This window comes from Carlito syrichta, unplaced genomic scaffold (genome assembly GCF_000164805.1).
Source record: "Carlito syrichta isolate Samal-C Ts95f unplaced genomic scaffold, Tarsius_syrichta-2.0.1 Scaffold304275, whole genome shotgun sequence".
Classification (NCBI taxonomy): Eukaryota; Metazoa; Chordata; class Mammalia; order Primates; family Tarsiidae; genus Carlito; species Carlito syrichta.
In genome coordinates, this window is record NW_007248371.1 from 399,564 (window position 1) to 418,399 (window position 18,836).

General features: G+C 36.7%; 1 protein-coding gene across 2 annotated transcripts in view; it reads left to right on the forward strand.

Moving 5' to 3' along the window:
- SLC9B1 (solute carrier family 9 member B1) overlaps positions 1–12,965 on the forward strand; it is an 80,189-nt gene extending 67,224 nt beyond the window's left edge. The window contains exons 8-12 of one of the 2 annotated variants that reach the window (XM_008059592.1): positions 2,780–2,886; positions 3,718–3,867; positions 7,257–7,365; positions 7,882–8,018; positions 12,562–12,965. In XM_008059592.1, the coding sequence (XP_008057783.1) occupies positions 2,780–2,886; positions 3,718–3,867; positions 7,257–7,365; positions 7,882–8,018; positions 12,562–12,777 (719 nt within the window). In that variant the 3' untranslated portion in view covers positions 12,778–12,965. The remainder of the gene's footprint in view (positions 1–2,779; positions 2,887–3,717; positions 3,868–7,256; positions 7,366–7,881; positions 8,019–12,561) is intronic. The other variant, XM_008059593.1, reaches the window with a different exon arrangement.
- The last annotated feature ends 5,871 nt before the right edge of the window (positions 12,966–18,836 follow it).

Consider the following 18,836-nt stretch of genomic DNA (forward strand, 5'->3'; position numbering starts at 1 on the left):
ATGTCTTTTGATTCAGGAATTAATTTATTTACATTTAAAGTAATTACTAATAGGGAAGGACTTGCTATTGTCATTTTGTTAATTGTTTTCTGGATGTCTTGTCCCTCTTTTCCTCTATTGCTGCTTTCTTTTGTGTTTCATTGCTTTTTGTAGAGACATGCTTTGATTCCTTTCTCATTTTTATTCATGCATCTTCTATAGTTTTTTTCTTTGTGGTTACTATGGAATTGCATTAAGAACGCAACATTCTATTTTAAACCAATAACAACTTAACTTCAATCACATACAAAACTCTACTTCTTTATATCATCTCACTTTGATATGTGTCACAAGTTAAATCATTTTATATTGTTTATTCATTCACATAATTTAATGAAGTAATCTTATGCCTTTATCTTTTAAATTTTATACTTGTTTTAAAAATTATTTACTCACCACCACTACAGTAATAGAGGGTTCTGTGTTCACCTATATATTTACCTTTACCAGAGAATTTTATATCTTGAATGCTTTTGTGTTGCTATTTAATGTGCTTTCATTTCCTCTTGAAGGATTCCATTTAAAATTTTCTGTAAGGTAGATCTAGTGGTGATAAAATCCCTGAGTTTTTATTTATCTGTGAAAGTCTTTGTCCTTCATTTTTGAGGGAGCGCTTTACTGGATATACTGTTCTTGGATGGCAGTTTTTTTCTTCCAGCACTTTGAATATGTCATACTATGTCCTTCTGGCCTGTAAGGGTTTTGCTGAGAATTCCACTGATAATCTTATGGCAGCTCCTTTATATGTAACAAGTTGCTTTTCTCTTGTTGCTTTCAAGATTTTGTCTTTGACTTTTGATAGTTTGGTTAAAATATATCTCATTGTAGGACTTTGGTGGATTATCCTACTTGGAGTTCTTTTAGATTTTTGAATTTGTATATCATTTCCTTCCTCAAATTTGAGAAGTTTTGGGTCATTATTTTTTTCAACTGACTGTTTTCCCCTCTATCTTTCTCTTCCCTTCCTAGCGCTTCCATAATGTGTACCTTGGTCTGGCTCTCATTTACTTTCCGTTTTGCTCTTCTGACTACTATTTTCAAATGACCTATCTTAAATGTCACAGATTCCTTCTTCTGCAGTTAAACCCTTTAGTGAATTTTTAAATTTAATTGTTGTATTCTTTAACTCCAGAGTTTCTGTATGGTTCTCATACATATATTTTTTTCTGTCCCTTTGTTGATGTTTTCATTTTGTTCATGCTTAGTTCCTGATTTCATTTAGTTGTCCATTTCTTCTTTAAAACAGTTATTTTGAATTATTTGTCAGGTACTTTATAGAGCTCTACTTCCTTAGGGTTGGTTTCTGGAGATTATTTTGCTCCTTTAATTTTATCTTTAGGTTTCACTGTTTCTTCTTATGCCTTGTATTTGTGTGTGTGTGTGTGTGTGTGTGTGTGTGTGTGTGTGTGTGTGTGTGTGTGTGTCGGAGGGAGTTTGGGCTGTTGAAAGAATTGCCATCTCTCCCAGTTTTTATCAGCCAACTTCATACAGAAAACCTTCATCATTCACCCTGGCAAAAAGATTCTGGGGACTTCTCAAACCTTTTCTGGGGATGCATCTTTGGGTTTATACATTCGATATCCCAATAAGAGGTTTGCCAGTTTCTTTTTTCTAGAGCTCTTGCTCCATCTTGTGTCTATCTGTAGTACTACAGAGTATCTGGTGTTACACCATGACCCTGACCTCTCCTTTGTTCTCAGTGCTGACCCGCAGGCATCTCAACCCCAGGTTGGAAGTCAGGTGAAACTGAGACCAGTGCCTCAGGCAACCTTCCCAAAATGTTCCAGTTTTCTCTTTCCATCCCAATGGAGAAGCCACAAGTTGGGTGTTTTCTCCCAGTCCACAGACAGTATCAGTTTTTGGGAAGGGTCATCGTGAGTATAATGCAATAGCTTTTCTTATTTGTTCAGTTTCGCTGTTCTTGGCTTGGCACTTGCCTATAGTACTGCAACTTATTATGGTGTATGGAGTTCCGTAAGGGCTTTTGGGCCATATATTGTTGTTCAGTTGGTTTTCCTATGGGGACTAAATGTTTGAGGCTTCGCATTCCACCATCTGGCTGGCATCACTCTGTTTCTATTATTTTTAATGGAAAAATATTTCTAAAAATATACTTACGTATTTTAGTGAATCTAATTATTTTTGTGACTTGAGTTGTTTTTTTGGTTTACTTTTGTTTTTTGCTTATTGCACTGAGCTACAAGAATGGATATATAAAATATATTGGAATTTCAATTGACCCTTGGATATTTCTAGGATTGACTCTGAAATAAAATGTTTTATGTTGTTGTTATTACCTTATTATTTTTGTGCTAAAATCACTTATTTTTATAATAGTACATCAGAGAAGAATCATTAATACCGTCCTCACCAGCCATGTGCTCAGTGCCACAGGAGCTCCCTTGTAGGTTTTTTTTCATTCTTCTCACTTACTTGTTCTTTTAGGCTGGGTGCGCAAGGTGGGGTACATTGTGGCTTGTTAACTCTTTGTTTTCTATACTATTTGTACAGTGGCTATTTCTGAATTGTGTGTGTATATATTAAATTATTTTAGAGTACATATTTAATTTATAAAATAGTTCTACTTATGTTTTCATATGTCTCTATTAAAAGTCCATTTTGCATATTTGTTCTATAACATGCTTACCTTTTTTTCTGAACCATCTAGATTTTACTTTCTGATGTGTAGTGTGTGTGAAAATATTTCCCTGTGAAATTTTTTTATTTTGTGCCTTTACAGGTGGTATACTTAATAATGTCCTATCCTCTTTACGGGATGTATGTGTTGGTTTGCTGGCAGGAACAGTTTTGGGATTTTTTGTTCAATATTTTCCATGTGGAGATCAGGTAACTTAAAAATTAATCTATTTTGTGGAAGTGTAGTATTAGACATTTCTTTCAAAAATTTGAGCTTTGGGAAGATCCATGGAATATAAAATTTAATACTTAACTCTCTTTCCCTAAAAGTAGCCTCTGATGCCTGCGCTGTGCTTAAAACTGAGCACAGTAGTGATACACTACTTTGACTGAAGTCTCTGCTTTTTGATTTGGCAAATATGGAATATCAGAAAAATGTACTTAATTTAGGATATCCCTCTGCATTAAATCATCCCTTTCTCCACTAATGTCTGACAATTCTTCCTGATCTTTGTTCTCTTAAACACTTTTGGGAGAGATAGTTTTCCACTTATCTCTGCATATTTTGACTTAAGTTCACTTCCATTCTCTTTTGACAGAGGCAACCTTATTAACTTAAACTTTTCCTGCCTTAAGGGCTGTGCACTTTTGCACTTCTGTAAATTTCATCCTAATTTACCTTTAACAATTATATTGACTAAGAGATATTCAAAATGTTATTTTTTAAGAATTCATTAGATATGTTGTATGGAACTTAAAGTTACCTGGGTCTCTCTTCTTCTTCACCTAAAGTAATAATGCGTTAACCATTTTACAGATATTAGTATCAGATGTGGCAGAAGATGAAACTTTAATTGAAAATGTTATTACTTGGTAGAAAGTCTGCTAAAATATTTACTGAGAAAGAAAATAAAAATTTTAGACATTATTTAATAAAACATTTAGAGACATGGTATCAAAGGGCCAAAAATAAATTATAATGTCGAATCATGTATTATATATTTAATATAAATTAATTTTTAAATACCTGTCTAATTCTAGAAAAAACTTCCATTGAAGAGAGCATTCCTTGTTTTGAGTTTGTGTGTTTCTGCTGTCTTAGGCAGCCAGCGTATTGGTTTACATGGATCTGGAGGATTATGCACATTAGTGTTGACTTTCATTGCAGGGACAAAATGGTCCAAAGAAAAGGTGAATATTTTTAATATATTATTTTTTTCAAAAAAAGATAAAATAACTGAATTTGTGTGCGTCTAGAGCGGACATTTAGAAAATTCCCTCATTCCAATTAGAAGGTGTTCCAAAAGTTTTTGTATCCTGAAGGAAACATCCAAATCAAGGAAATAAAATGTTAAGGAAAGGCACCTGGAAGTATGATAAAAGTTGAGTTATCACATCAGGCTTCTCTTTTTCCCAAGTTCTATGGAATATAATTCAATGATTTTTATCAATTTACTTATTTTATTAATTAAAACTGTACTTATACAATTAGTCCATGAAAACATGCTCATAAAATATTAAAACATATAGAATAAAGTGTAAAAGATTTCTTTATCCTTCACCACTTCCAAATATCAAACCCTTTTTCCAGAATTAATCATTTCTTTGAACCAGTCCTCTATTTATAGACATTTAGATCTTTGCCATTTTTTTGTTATTATAAGCAGTGCTATAATTCATGAACAGTCTTATTCATGTCTTTTTGCATATGTACATCTATAGAGATAGACTCCTAGAGATAAAATTGCTGGGTTAAGAAATGGTCGGTTTTTTATTTTGATGGGTACTGCCAAATTTATTTAACTCCTGCCAACAGTATAGGAGAATGCCTTATACTTTATTATCCCATCAATAACACTGGATATCATTGCTAGTTCTTTTTTTTTTTTTTCTTTTTTAACTACTGAATGGTCTCACCCATCTGATTCTTACATGTATATGTAAGAATATATTTCTTACAACAATATGGCATTATTTTTCTTTATTTACATTTCTCCGGTTAGTAGAAGAGTAAGTTTCTCTTCATACATTCTTTTTTAGTTAACTGTTGATCTTATTTGCCTACTTAATTCTAATTTATAGAGTTTCTCTCTATACTAGGACTATTGATCCTTTATATATATTTATAGCATATAAGTTTTGTTTATCCACAACAGTTTATAATGTCTTATGTATGGAAGTAAAATTCCTATGGTCAAACATGTCAGTTTTTCCTTTTTGGCTATGGATTCTGTTTCTTGTTTAAGAAGCTGTTTATGGATTCTGTATCTTGTTTAAGAAATTGTTTAAGGAGATTATAATACTATAAACATTATACAGATATACTATTTTCTATGTTATCATCTAATACTTTGGTAGTTTTTGTTAATTTATTTAGCATTTGTATTTGTTGCTTTAATCCATCTGGAATTTATCTTTGTAACACTGTGAGGTAAGGATGTGTGTGTGTGTGTGTGTGTGTGTATGTCTACATAAGTGTATGTATTCATAGATACATATATACTTGCATATAATAGATATGCACATACATATAGATGCATATAAACTGGATAATCAGTTTTTACCAAATTATTTCTTGACTAACCTATTAATTATTCCATTATTTTAAATGCTTCTTTTAACATAAACTGAACTCTTACATATATATCTATGTCCTGAAATCTGTTTAATCCTGCTTATCTATTTCAATACCACTCTGTTATAAATCACTGCAATTTTATGTTTCAAAATCAAACAAAGAAGACAGAATCTCATGTACTTCTTTCTAAAGTATTTCTTGGCTGTTCCTACCCATATTCTTTCTCAGATAAATTTAAGAATCACCTTGAGAAGTTCCCTGCCCAAAAGTCATAGTGGCATTTTGTTTAGTATTCCTAAACCAAATTATGATTAATAATCATTTTTAAAAGTACTTGAATGAAATCCAATTAGATAAATAAAATGAAAACTACTAGAATTTTTTTTAAATGATAAAGGAGATAAAACAAATTAGAATAAATAGGTTTTAAATATTAAAAGTAACAAATAGGATAGTATGCTATAGCACTGTTTTTCTTTGGTTTTCCTTTTTCAACTTTACATTTATAAATGGCAATCAGAAAATACAGTCATAAGGAAAAGTTATAAAGGTAGTTTATGCCACAAGTAAGGGACATCAAAGTTCTTATGTATTTTCTGGGGGGGGGAGGAGCGGAGATAAGCCCTCACAGACTTAAACCTCTTCATCCAAATTCCTGTACAGACTACAGAAGTGCCAGAGTACTGTTATGCCAAGAGTGGCCTTTTCTATAACCTTTTAACAGGGGAAATGGCACAAGGAGGGATTCATTTCCGGAAAGGGAAGGTAGGCAGGCAACCAAGTAAGAATCTAATATATGCTTTTGGTTTAATTTTAAGGAAAACGTACCTTTGAAATATTCAACATAGGTCCTTTGAAAGTAAGCCTAACAAAAAATTTTTCTAGTAGCTTATGACATATCAGGATTTACTTTCATGGGTTTGGGTTCCAGGATAATTGTTAGTAGACGTCTTCCCAACTCCCTTCTGATGAACCCAGATGTTTGCATGGGTTCATGGGTATTTTCTCATCAGACTTGATGTAGTTCTATCTGTATTCAGTTAACTTACAAACAAAATCTAGAACTCTTACTAAACATGTTGAACCCCAAGGACCTCACTTATTCTATGACAAAATGACCAAACAGTATTGCTTATTTCCTCTTTTATAGGTTTTTTTCCTCCTTACCTCCCCCTCCCTTCCTCCCTTCCTTCCTTCCTTTCTTTCTTTGAGTCAGGGTCTTACTATGTTGTCTAGGCTGGAGTGCAGTGTTACAATCACAGCTCACTGCAGCCTCGAACTCCTGGGGTCAAGTGATCTTCCCGCCTTAGCCTCCTGAGTACTGGGACGACAGACATGCACCACCATGCTCAGCTATTTTTTCTATTTTTTTGTAGAGATAAGGTCTCACTCTGTTGCCTACGCTGGTCTCGAACTCCTGGGCTCAAGCAACTCTCTAGCCTCACCTTCCCAAAGTGCTAGGATTATAGGTGTGAGCCCCTACACTGGTCCTATAGGTTTCTTTTAATCAAATTATACCTAACTGAGTAAAAAAATTAATCTGTTTAATTTTTAGTAATTAGGTTTTATCATTTCTCCTAAAAATAAAATATATCAAGTTTATTAAATTTTAAAAGTGACTTCAGCTGGGCACAGTGGCTCACACCTGTAATCCCAGTACATTGGGGGGCAGAGGTGAGAGGATTGCCTGAGTCCAGGTGTTCAAGACCTGGGCAACTTGGAGAGACCTCGTCTCCACAACGAAAATAAAAAAATTAGCAGAGTGTGGTGGTGCACGCCTGTGGTTCCAGCTACTTGGAAGGCTGAGGTGGAAGAATTACTTGAGCCCTGCAGGTTGGGGTAGCAGTGGCCATGAGCATACCACTGCACTCCAGCTGAGTGATAGAGTAAGACTCCTACTCAAAAAAACCCAAAAAGCAAAAAAAAAAAGTGACTTTAAATTTCTTAAATGTAATTCTTTTATGTACCACAATAACTATAAATGTATTTCTCTTTACTATAGATTAGCGTCCAAAAAATTATTACAAATGCATGGAATGTTTTTCAACCACTACTTTTTGGTTTAGTTGGATCAGAAGTATCTGTTACATCTCTTGAGTCAAATGCTATTGGTAAGAATAATTAGAGCACAAAAAATATAAAATTCAAAAATGCTTAGGAAAATCATGAATATTTTTATTTACAATATATCTTTGAATGGCTACAAGGAGCTTCTTCAGAAATGCATGTTGATATAGTAACATATTTTTGCTCTTCTTTTACACTGTGTCTCTTTTTTGGTAAAGCAGAGACAGCCCTTAATATCTTCCCTGAATTATCTGAGGAAATAGAGATAAGATTTCTTTTCTGAGGGAAATATACATGCCATCAACACCTTTGAATACTTATGCAAAAAAGTATTTTAGTTCAGAATTGAATAAGTGTCATCTGGCATTTTTCATAGTAACTCCAGCATCAGCTAATCTCTTGTATTTTACATAGAAGCCTCAATTATATTTGTATTTTTTATTTTTTTATTTTAAAAATAAAGACATAAAGAGAAAATAACCTTAATTAAATGTTTTCAAAGCCCTTAGAAATCATATCTCAAATATTTTGTTATTTATGTTTGTTTTTATCTATCGTAGGCCTTTGTGTTGCTACCCTGAGTTTGGCATTATGTGTTCGAGTTTTAACCACATATGTATTGGTGTGTTTTGCTGGTTTTAGTTTTAAGGAGAAAATATTTATTGCTTTATCATGGATACCCAAAGCTACAGTCCAGGTAAAAATATCTTGTCTTTCTAAGATTTTAGTTTTGATGATTTTTAAAAAATTCTAAACAAAACATGTTACTCTACTCACAAAATGTGGAATATTAGCTTTGCCTTTAAAATATTCGATTGGTCGCCGGGCTCGGTGGCTCAGCCTGTAATCCCGCGCTTTGGGAGGCTGAGGTGAGTGGATAGCCTGAGCCCACGGGTTCGAGACACGCCTGGGCAACTTGGTGAGACCTCATCTCTATAATAAATCAAAAATTAGCTGGGCGTGGTAGCGCACTCCTGTAGTTCCAGCTACTTGGAAGACTGAGGCAGAAGGATCGCCGGAGCCCAGCTGGTCGAGGCTGCAGTGGCCCGGAGCATGCCACTGCACTCCAGTCTGGGCAACAGAGTGAGACTCCAACTCAAAAAAAAAAAAAAAAATTGGTAAATACATCAGTGTCAAAAATCATTTGCTTTTGTGAAACCATGTTTGAAAGGTAGTTAATTCACTAAGGACTTTCTACTTAATACATTTCTTTGATTTTTATTGACTGAATTTTGAGAGTGGAATATTTTATACATTCAGTGATACAATTTTATAGTCAATTTTTGGTTGTAAAACTACACTTGTTAATTGTAGAAAATTTAGAAAATCATACTCAAGTATTCAAGTACTAAGAGGAAAATAAAACTCATAACCCCACTACTCAGAATACATCACTGATAAATTTGGGGATGATAGTTATTTATTTTGTTTTTATGCCATTCTGTACTTTTCATTTTGATATCCCCAATTAAGTTTTTAAATTAAAACAAGCCAAAGACACTGTAAAAATAAAATAAAATATTGGTCATAACTATTTGTTAAAATTAATATAACCTTTTAAAATTTTAGTTTTAAAAGAAATTCTTCTGAAATTTAAAAGTAGTCCCAGCTACTGGAAGGCTGAAGCAGAAGAATCACTGGAGCCCAGCAGGTCGAGGCTGCGGTGGCCGGGAGTGGCCACTGCACTCCAATCTGGGTGACAGAGTGAGACTCCAACTCAAAAAAAAAAAAAGTATACTTTTAAAGACTTCTTCAATTTATGAAAATTTTTGTACTTTCCTAAAATATAAAATAAGAGTATGTCTGAAAATTGTATTTTTTATATTATAACTATTATAAAGTTAAATGTTATGATTTAAGTGGAGATACAATTTTTTTTCTTTGTTTTGTTTTTGTTTTTGAGTTGGAATCTCACTTGGTCACCCAGACTGGAGTGCAGTGGCCGCTCCCGGCCACCGCATGCTCGACCTGCTGGGCTCCGGCGATCCTTCCGCCTCAGCCTTCCAAGTAGCCGGAATCACAGGCATGCACTACCACGCCTGACTGATTTTTTGATTTATTGTAGAGATGAGGTCTCGCTGCCCAGGCAGGTCTCGAACCCGCGGGCTCAGGCAATCCACTCACCTCAGCCTCCCAAAGGCGCGGGATTACAGGCTGAGCCACCGAGCCCAGCTGGAGATACAATTTTTTTAAAAAACTTCTTCCCTACCCCTGCTACTCACTTCACCACACAAATGCACCTATGTTATTTGTAATTATACATTTATTTGTATGATTAATTAATGACTTAATCTCCCAATAAACTATATAGGAAGGACAAGGACAGTATCTGGTTGTTGTTGTTTTTTTCATCATTTTTATCTAACACTTAACACAGTGCCTGGCAGGAGGTGTAAATATATTTTGCATGCCTATAAGAATGAATGAATAATTGAAAAGGGAACCCTTGTAATTTTACTCTTATTCAAGGATATTCTCCTGCTACTAAAAGCTGTTGCTACTTATTGTTAGACTGTTTAACTTAGCAATATAATACATTAATTTTCTGGAATTCTTTTCTCCATTGTAATTCAAAAAAAAGAAGCTCCTAAATTTCCATGTAACAAAATTCTTTATTATGACGGTTGGAAAAGCAGGTCCATAGGTCCAGACTGCCTGTCTAAAATATCATGTTACTTGCCTATAACCTTATTTCCTATTCTCACAGTGCCTCATTTTACAATGAGGTCTATATCTATTTCACAGCATGTTGTAAGAATTAAATGAGATAATCTATGTAAAGTGTGTAGCACAGTCTCTGGTGTGTGGTGGTGCTTACTTAGCAATGTTGTTATTTTTCTTAAAGTAATTTTTAAAATTTTTTATTTTATTTATTTATTATTTAAGATGAGTTCCTACTATGTTGCCCAGGCTTGTCTCAAACTCCTGGGCTCAAGCAATCCTCCTGCCTTGGCCTCTCAAAGAGCTGGGATTACAGGCATGAGCCAAAACATTTGGCCAAAGTAATATAAATAATAAAACAATAACTTTTTTGCTTTTAATGTCTGCTGTAGGGAATAATAAATCTACAAATGGAGTATCTATCCATTCTTCTGTTCCCACTCCTTCCAATAATATGTTTGCAATATTTTAAATTATTTCATAATTTTCATAAAGCAAGGGAAATAGAAAAGCAGATATGAGGAAAGAGACCACCTGCTCAAGTCCTGCAGTATTTTTCTGCCTCTGCCTGCACCTGTCTGTTGAGTCCAGGCTGTCTTCACAAAGAATATCAAGCTGGTTCCAGGGACTGGAAGACATAGAAAATTAATTATCTGTGCAAGTAGAGGTCACTACACCAGTAATAGATGATGATAATGTCACAAATGAGCAAGACCAACAAATGTTTTTTAAATTTAAACTCTTTTTTACCTTTATCCTCTTTCTCTGTTACTGAAATACAATTGGTTAAGCTTCAGTTATTTCTCTCATTCCTCAGTTTAGAGATACTGATGAAAATTAGCCTAGAAACAATGGCAGATTTTTTTTTTTTTTTTTAGTTGGAGTCCCACTCCGTTGCCAGGCTGGAGTGCAGTGGCATGTTCAAGGCCACCCCAGCGTCGACCTGCTGGGCTCAACTTTCCAAGTAGCCAGAACTACAGGTGTGTGCCACCATGCCTGGCTAATTTCTTGATTTGTAGAAATGAGGTCTCGCCAATTGTTCAGGCTGTTCTCAAATCTATGGGCTCAAGCAATCCCCTCACCTCAGCCTCCCAAAGTGCTGGAATTACAAGGTTAAGCCAGTGCGCCCAGCCACAATGGCAGATATTAAGAGGGTAAATAAAGAATTTAATTCACAAATGTTAGATCAGTTTGCCAATTGAATTTGTTTGAAGAAACATATTAAATCTCAACCACTAGGTAGAAGTAATTGATTACCTAATAGTAGTTCTCACATAATAGGGTTGTTATGAGGATTAAATGAAGTAATCACTGGAAAGGTTTAAGAATGGTACCTGCCATATGACAAATGCTGTATAACTGTGTAAATATTATTAATAGCTTCATTAGTATTATCATCATCTCCTAAAAGGCAGTGACTTTTTGTCAGTTCTTTTATGTTCAAATCCTCTTCTAAACTGTAAGACTCTTTAAAGTTGGTTTTCTGCCTACTTTTTATCTTTTTTTTCCTAGCACCTCCCACACTGACTTGTGTTCAGTAAATAAAAAGTTATTATATAAAACTTTAATTGTTGATTTAGGAGCTTGAATTGAGGGGTTTTTCACCATAATGTTTCATGTCAGAGGTAATGTTTTCACCAATATGTTGTTACTGTGCAACTGCATAGACGATATATATTTGTATTTAATCCCTAAAATTTTTAAGACAATTTCAGGCCTAGATTAATAAATACAAAGAAAGAGGGTTAGCAAGAAATTTACTTTAGGTTATTAAAAACAAATATGATAGAAGATAACTGGGGGAAAATATCTGTGACCCAGTAGGGTCATCTAAAGCAAGAAATTTAAAGGAATTCATCCTCAGACTGGCAGGGAAGGAGTGAGTTAAGGGAGAAACTTACTATTACCTAAATACCTACTATGTGCCAGGTGTTCTTTACATTCTCATATTTAATTCTCACAACTATCCAGTGAGGTACATATTTTGTTGTTCATTTTACAAGTATGTAATTAGAAGTTTAAAGATCTGGAAGCACTTGTACAAAATCACTTGCATGGTTGCAGCAAAAACAGAATTCAAACCCAGTTTGTTAGATACGAAGCCTCTTGTCAGTTCTGCTGTAACACACAACTACCAAAGTAGGAAGAACAATAAGAAAAGCAACAAATCCTAAGAAACATGAGAAACTTTAGTATTTTATGTTGTCTTATTACAGCCAGGGACCTAGGAATGCGTGGTAAAGGCAACTAAGCAAAACTGGTTCAATTAGAACTCCTGCTGTTCTGAGGATACATGAGCACTCAAAAGAGGTGTTTAAGGAGGGAAAAATTCAGAGAACAAGAGTATAAAAACAGCCAAAATGTCTGCATGCTGATTTGTCACTATTGCACTCTTCCTCCATATATGTTTGCTGGGAAAAACATGGAATTGATGAGTAATTTGCAAAATTACTCAGCACTTTTAGTCTTGTCCTTCTTAGTAGTTAGTAGATTTTATTTTAGCAGAGTCATTTACTTTCATGCTACATTAACTCGTTTTAACATTTTTATTTATTTCCCATTTCCCCCCCTAAATGCAGGCTGTATTAGGTCCGTTGGTTCTAGAAAGAGCAAGACTCTCCACGCCCCAACTGGAATCATATTCGAAGGATGTGATGACAGTAGCATTTTTAGCCATCTTGATCACAGCTCCAAATGGAGCGCTACTTATTGGCATACTGGGGCCAAAAATACTTGCATGCCATGATGACCCAAGCAAATTAAAATTGCAATTGTCAGGATTCAAACATCATTAAAAAGTTTATTTGCCATCATTTGCCTGCTTCTTTTAATGAATTATCTCACATGACAAAAGTTTAAAGTACAATTATGTGGAGACTGTACATAGAACCCAGGCTTTAGTAAATATGTGATTTCACTACAGGGCTTTCCTCTGATTTTTTTAATTCCAACGTTAATTTAATAAAAACAGTATTAAATGGAATGCTTTCTTAGTGTTTATATATTTTAGGAACAGTAAATCTATAAATACCTTAGGAAAGTTTGAAGTAATCCCTCAGGCTAAATTTGATATCATAACACAAACAAAGGTTAATATAAAATTAAGCCAACCTGAATGACAGAAAGAAAAAACCTTAAGTATTAAATTTAGTAAGATAGCCTAAATTTCCACATAGGAATAGAACTCCCCATCACTTTAGTAACTCAGTTAAAAAATCACCAGAAAAATTAAAAAAAAAAAGATGGGAATAAAACACAGCATCTTTAACTGAGTCAACTAAATAGATTTTAAATTCTGGGTTTTGTTTTTGTGAGTCAGAGTCTCACTCTGTTGCCCAGGCTGGAGTGTAGTGGCAAGATCACAATGATCATGGCTCACAGCAGCCTCGACCTCCTGGGCTCAGGTGATCTTTCCACCTCAGCATCCCGAGTAGCTGGGACTACAGACCTATGCCACCATGCCCAGCAATTTTTTTTTATTTTTGTAAGGACGAGGTTTTGCTATGTTGCCCAGGCTGGTCTCAAACTCCTGGGCTCGAGCAATCCGCCCACCTCAGCCTCCCAAAGTTCTGGGATTACAAGTATGAGCCACAGTGGCCAGCCAAATTCTGCTTTTAATTAAGTAAAAGAACCAAAGTTAATCTTCCTTTATTTCTGCAATACCCTTAAAATAAATGACTGGTTTAGCAGGTTTTAGATGAAACACTATCTATAGTTTTTATTTACAGAAATAAAATTAAATCACAAAGAAATACACTATTTTTTTCAATAATATAAAAAGCCTAGTCATTATAGATAGCCTGCAGAAATAAAAGATGACTAGACTACTGTCTATATAAGATTTTCTTTTCCTTATTCACATATAATTACTTTTCAATTCTGGCTGATGAAATCTGCTACATTAACCTATAACCCAGGTCAGGTGCAGTGGCTAACGCCTGTAATTCCCAGCACTTTGAGAGGTCAAGGCAAGAGGATCGCTCAGACTCAAAGTATAGAGACCAGCCTGGGCAACTTGGCAGGATCTTGTCTCTACAATAAATTTTTTTAAAAATTAGTCGGGTGTGGTGACGTCCACCTGTGGTTCCAGCTACTTGGAAGGCTGAAGTGGAAGGATCACCTGAGCCCAGCAGCCTGAGGCTGTGGTGGCCATAAGTGTACCACTGCACTCCAGCCTGGGTGACAGAGTGAGACTCAAAACAACAACAACAAATAGAACCCATCATTCTTATTGAATGGCCTTCTAGAAATTGTTTAGACTTCTGTGGCAAAAGCCCAATGCAAGGACTGAACATTACTTTGGTTCCTCTTTTCTCTCTTCTACACAAGATATTAAAATAGCACAGAATATTAAATTTACACATAAATTTGCTAATTGAAGCAACTAAAATTTAAGGCAACTCAAACTATTATTTCTGTTAAAATGAGACCTTTCACTGAATATATCACCAAAACTGCCAAAAGTTCTAATACACTCAGATATCTCTGGGAAAAGATAAAATATCAACTGTTTAGTGACATTTTCTTCTATACTTTTACAGCACATCAAAGACTCCATTTTCAACTGTTGTCATTCTAGTATTCAAATTCTAAAAATTTAAACTGTGCTGCTGTTTAATATTTAAAGCATGAGGGGATATCATTTTCACTTATAAAAAAATAAAAATAGATTTACATTCACAAGATAGTATTTTACATTCACAAGAGAATTAGATTTTTATTTTTTATCTTTTTTTTTTGAGTCGGAGTCTCAGTCTGTTGCCCAGACTAGAGTGCAGCGGCCGCTCCCGGTCACCACAGCCTCGACCTGCTGAGCTCCGGCGATCCTTCTGCCTCAGCCTTCCAAGTAGCCGGAATTACAGGCGCGCGCTACCACGCCTGGCTGATTTTTTGATTTATTGTAGAGATGAGGTAGGTCTCGCCTGCCCAGGCGGGTCTCGAACCCGTGGGCTCAGGCAATCCACTCACCTCAGCCTCCCAAAGGCGCGGGATTACAGGCTGAGCCATCAAGCCCGGTTGAGAATTAGATTTTTAAAATAGAAAGTTGATTTTAATAAAATATAGATACTATAAATCATTTTCAAGAAGAGGAGCTTTTTTTTGATTAGGAGAAAATTGTACTATTCTTTTTATGCTTTAGAGAATTTTCTCTAGGTATTAAAATTAATGTTTTATCAATTATCATAACACTATAAGAAAAGAAATGGATTGACAGTAGCGGGAAACTGCCAGGATTGGCAGTAGTGGGAAGGGGGGAGGCACGCATCATCAACAAGGATACCTGCATAATGAACATTTGTATACCTAACCCTGAGTTGTACCCCACATCTTTAAAATAAAAAAATTAGAAGTTATAAAAATTAATGTTTTATATATTTAGTATACACTTAAATATTCTCCTTTTTGAAGCAGTGTTGCAGGTATTTAGTTTTCTGCTTATAAAAACTTTATATTTTATTTTTGTACTTTGCTGATATTTTTTTCTCAGAGTCTGTAAAACATTAAGGTGCTTTTATATTTTAATATTTTGGGGAGATTTTTTGTTTTCAAACCAATAATCTTAGACTAGCATGATGTTTGCCAGATCAGACATCTGCTTTGCACATAAGGCTCTAAGTTTCCTTTCCTTTTAAAATTTATTACTTAATTATTTATTTATTTTGAGTCGGAGTCTCACTGTGTTACCCAGGCTGGAGTGCAGTGGCATGATCACAGCTCACTGTAGTCGCAACCTCCTGGGCTCAAGCAATCCTCCTGCCTCAACCTCCCAAGTAGCAGGGACTACAGGTGTGTGCCATCACACCCGGCATATTTTTTTATTTTTTATAGAGATGAGGTTTACTATATTGCCCAGGCTTGTCTTGAACTCCTTGGCTCAAGCGATCCTCCAGCCTCAGCCTCCCAAAGTGCTGGGATTACAGACATAAGCCACAGTCTTAATATTTCTTTTATACTTTGCAATATTTTGCACCGTATTTAAGGTTTTCAATATTTAGATCTTTTTCATCAGTGAAGCACAAGTTTATTTGTGTGGTCCCTGGTCAATTTAAAACAGTTGAAACATCAGTAGTGCCATTAACTGCTCTCTGGGAAGCCTCTTTAAAGAGCTTGGTGGGTTGGTCATACAGCTACAGCTCTATCAATCATTTTTTTTTGAGTTGGAGTCTCACTCTGGGGCTCAGGCTGGAGTACAATGGTAAGCTCACAGCCACCACAGCTTCGGCCTGCTGGGTTCAGGTGATCCTTCTACCTCAGCCTTCCAAGTAGCGGAATTATAAGCACGTACCACCACACCCAGCTAATTTTTTGATTTATTGTAGAGATGAAGTCTCACCAATTTGCCCAGGCTTGTCTCAAATCCCTGGGCTCAGGCAATCCTCTCACCTTGGCTTCCCAAAGTGCTGAGATTACAGGGGTGAGCCACCACACCCAGCCAGCTTCATCAATCTTAGAGTTAAGAGACTCTGGAGACTCTTATGGACAAATATAACATATGAAGAAGTCCTGAATTACCAATTTCTGACAGTGTGCCATTGATTTTACCAGCAACAACAGGGTGCGTGGTTGAATAAGAGGAAACAGCCTCTCACCCAACATTTGCTTCTGCTTTTGAAAGGAACCAATGCCAACATGGTAGCAGTTAAAGTTCCTGACCTTGTACATGAATAGCAGGCTGCTATATGGGAACTTGTGGCTGTGCATTCAAATGTTGTTGAGGATTGTGGGTTCCTATAGCAGGTTTATACTGTGGAATGGTACAAACAGCGGTATGTGGTCCCACCGTGTTGTGTTACAATAAGGTGTGTTGACATGACTTGTGGAACCTGTGAAGAAGCTGGCCTCAGTACTAATTTGGTGGGAGTAGCTGGGCAGATTTTGGAATGGATGAAGTCTGGTACTCTAAGCAGTCTACTGATGACTTAATCTTAGCTGAGCAATTTGACTAGGAGAATACTTAGTAGCATGGTTCTCAATCTGTGGGATAGTGGCCATGAAGTTACCTGAAGGAGGTGCCAGCTGGTAGGGACTATTTCCAGGTTGGGCACAGCTCTTACACGTGCCATTCTTGGCAGATACTATCCTGGTTAAAGAACTGAGCCTGGGGCTCTTCGTTGCTCTTCTTCCCACTGGCCACAATTCTACCATTCATTTCTGAATGGTGACTGCTGTAGTTGCTTCTTCTGGAAAGGAGAGAAACACAAAATCAAACTTTGTTGTGGCCACTCTCCATCATAACCTTTGCAGTAGTGATTGTACCAAATGGAGAAAATTCTTTCCAGAGATATGATCATCAGTATTATCAGAATTTTTCATATGAATGTTAATACCCCATTATCTGGTGATCCTACACTACTTGATCTGTTCACATTTGCATTCCAGTTCCGTCTGCTGTTTTGGGAGCTTGACCAACCTTGTTTTCCATTGGGCTGCTTTCTGTTCATCTCATCTACAGCTTGCTGTGCATCTTCACGCCTTTCAAAGCACACAGCTCCAAAATGTTTGAGTTTTCCACTTTCATCATTCATTGCTTTCACACTGAAGGCAGATCCCAACTTATCATACTTATCATTCGAGGCACTCACCATCCGTGCCTTCTTCAAAAATCTTGATGTAAACATTGGTGAATTCTTTTGCCCTAGCTCCTGGTTGTTTAGGAGACTTAAATCATCCAGCGAATATGTTGCTATCATTTAGATTTAGAAGCATCCATTTCATTTTTTCCAACGGAACTTTCAGCTGCTTCTGTCACAAAATGTACAATTCCCTAACCTTTGAAACCATTTTCACCACACATCACCATTCGTATAAGGAGGTAACCCAAAGCTGAAAAGTAACATGCAATGTTACTTTGCATGTTCACTGTCAATGAATTCGTCTGCGTTTTTGATGACTGTATCTACCACTCACGTCGGCAGTGACGGATCACGCCAGACCACGTTGAACTGCCCTTATGACAACACAATGCCAGGGGCTCTGAGGCCCCTTCAGCATCCGCCTTGCGTGGTCCGAGGGCAGCAGGTGAACAGTTCCTGGCTCGGGAGGTTAGGCAGCCTGGGTCACGTGGAGTACGGGTCACCCAGCGAGCGAGGCCGGACATGGCGGGGTGCTGGGCTCTCCCATCCGGCTGCCAGCTGCCAGCAGCCGCCGCCCACGGTGTCACAGACCGCGGCGTGGAGGGACAAGAATCACCTGGAATCGAAAACGACTCCACGGCCGCAGGGCCGGGTCGTTGCGCTGCGCGCAGGTCGCGAGGTCAGGCGAGGTAGGCCAGAGGCCTTCTCGGCTACTTTGGGCCGCTGGAGGCCCAGCATTAACCGCAGGGGAGAAGGGACCTATGAATGTTAACGTGTCCTTGCTCTATCATTTTTCACTTTTCTGTTGTTGTTGTTGTTGTTGTTGTTATTGTTGTTGTTGAGTCAGTGTCTCACTCTGTCTCCCAGGCTGGAGTGCAGTGGCACGCTCCCAGCCACCACAGCCTCGACCTGCTGGGCTCAGGTGATCCTTCCACCTCAGCCTTACAAGCTGCTGGAACTACAGGCGCTTTACGCTTTACGACGCCTGGCCAATTTTTTTTTTTTTTTTGGTAGTAGAGATGAGGTCTCACCAAGTTGCCCAGGCTGGTCTTGAACTCCTGGGCTCAGGCAGTCCTCTGGCTTCTGCCTTCCAAGGTGCTGAGACTACAGGTGTGAGCCACCGTGCCCAACTTTTTTCCCCTTTTAATTTTGAAAAAAATGTCAAACCTACAGAAAGGTAGAAAAGATGAACACCCACATAGCCACCACTTAGATTTAATACTTGTTAATATTTTGCCAGATTTGCTTCTTTTTTTTTTTTTTTTTTTGAGTTGGAGTCT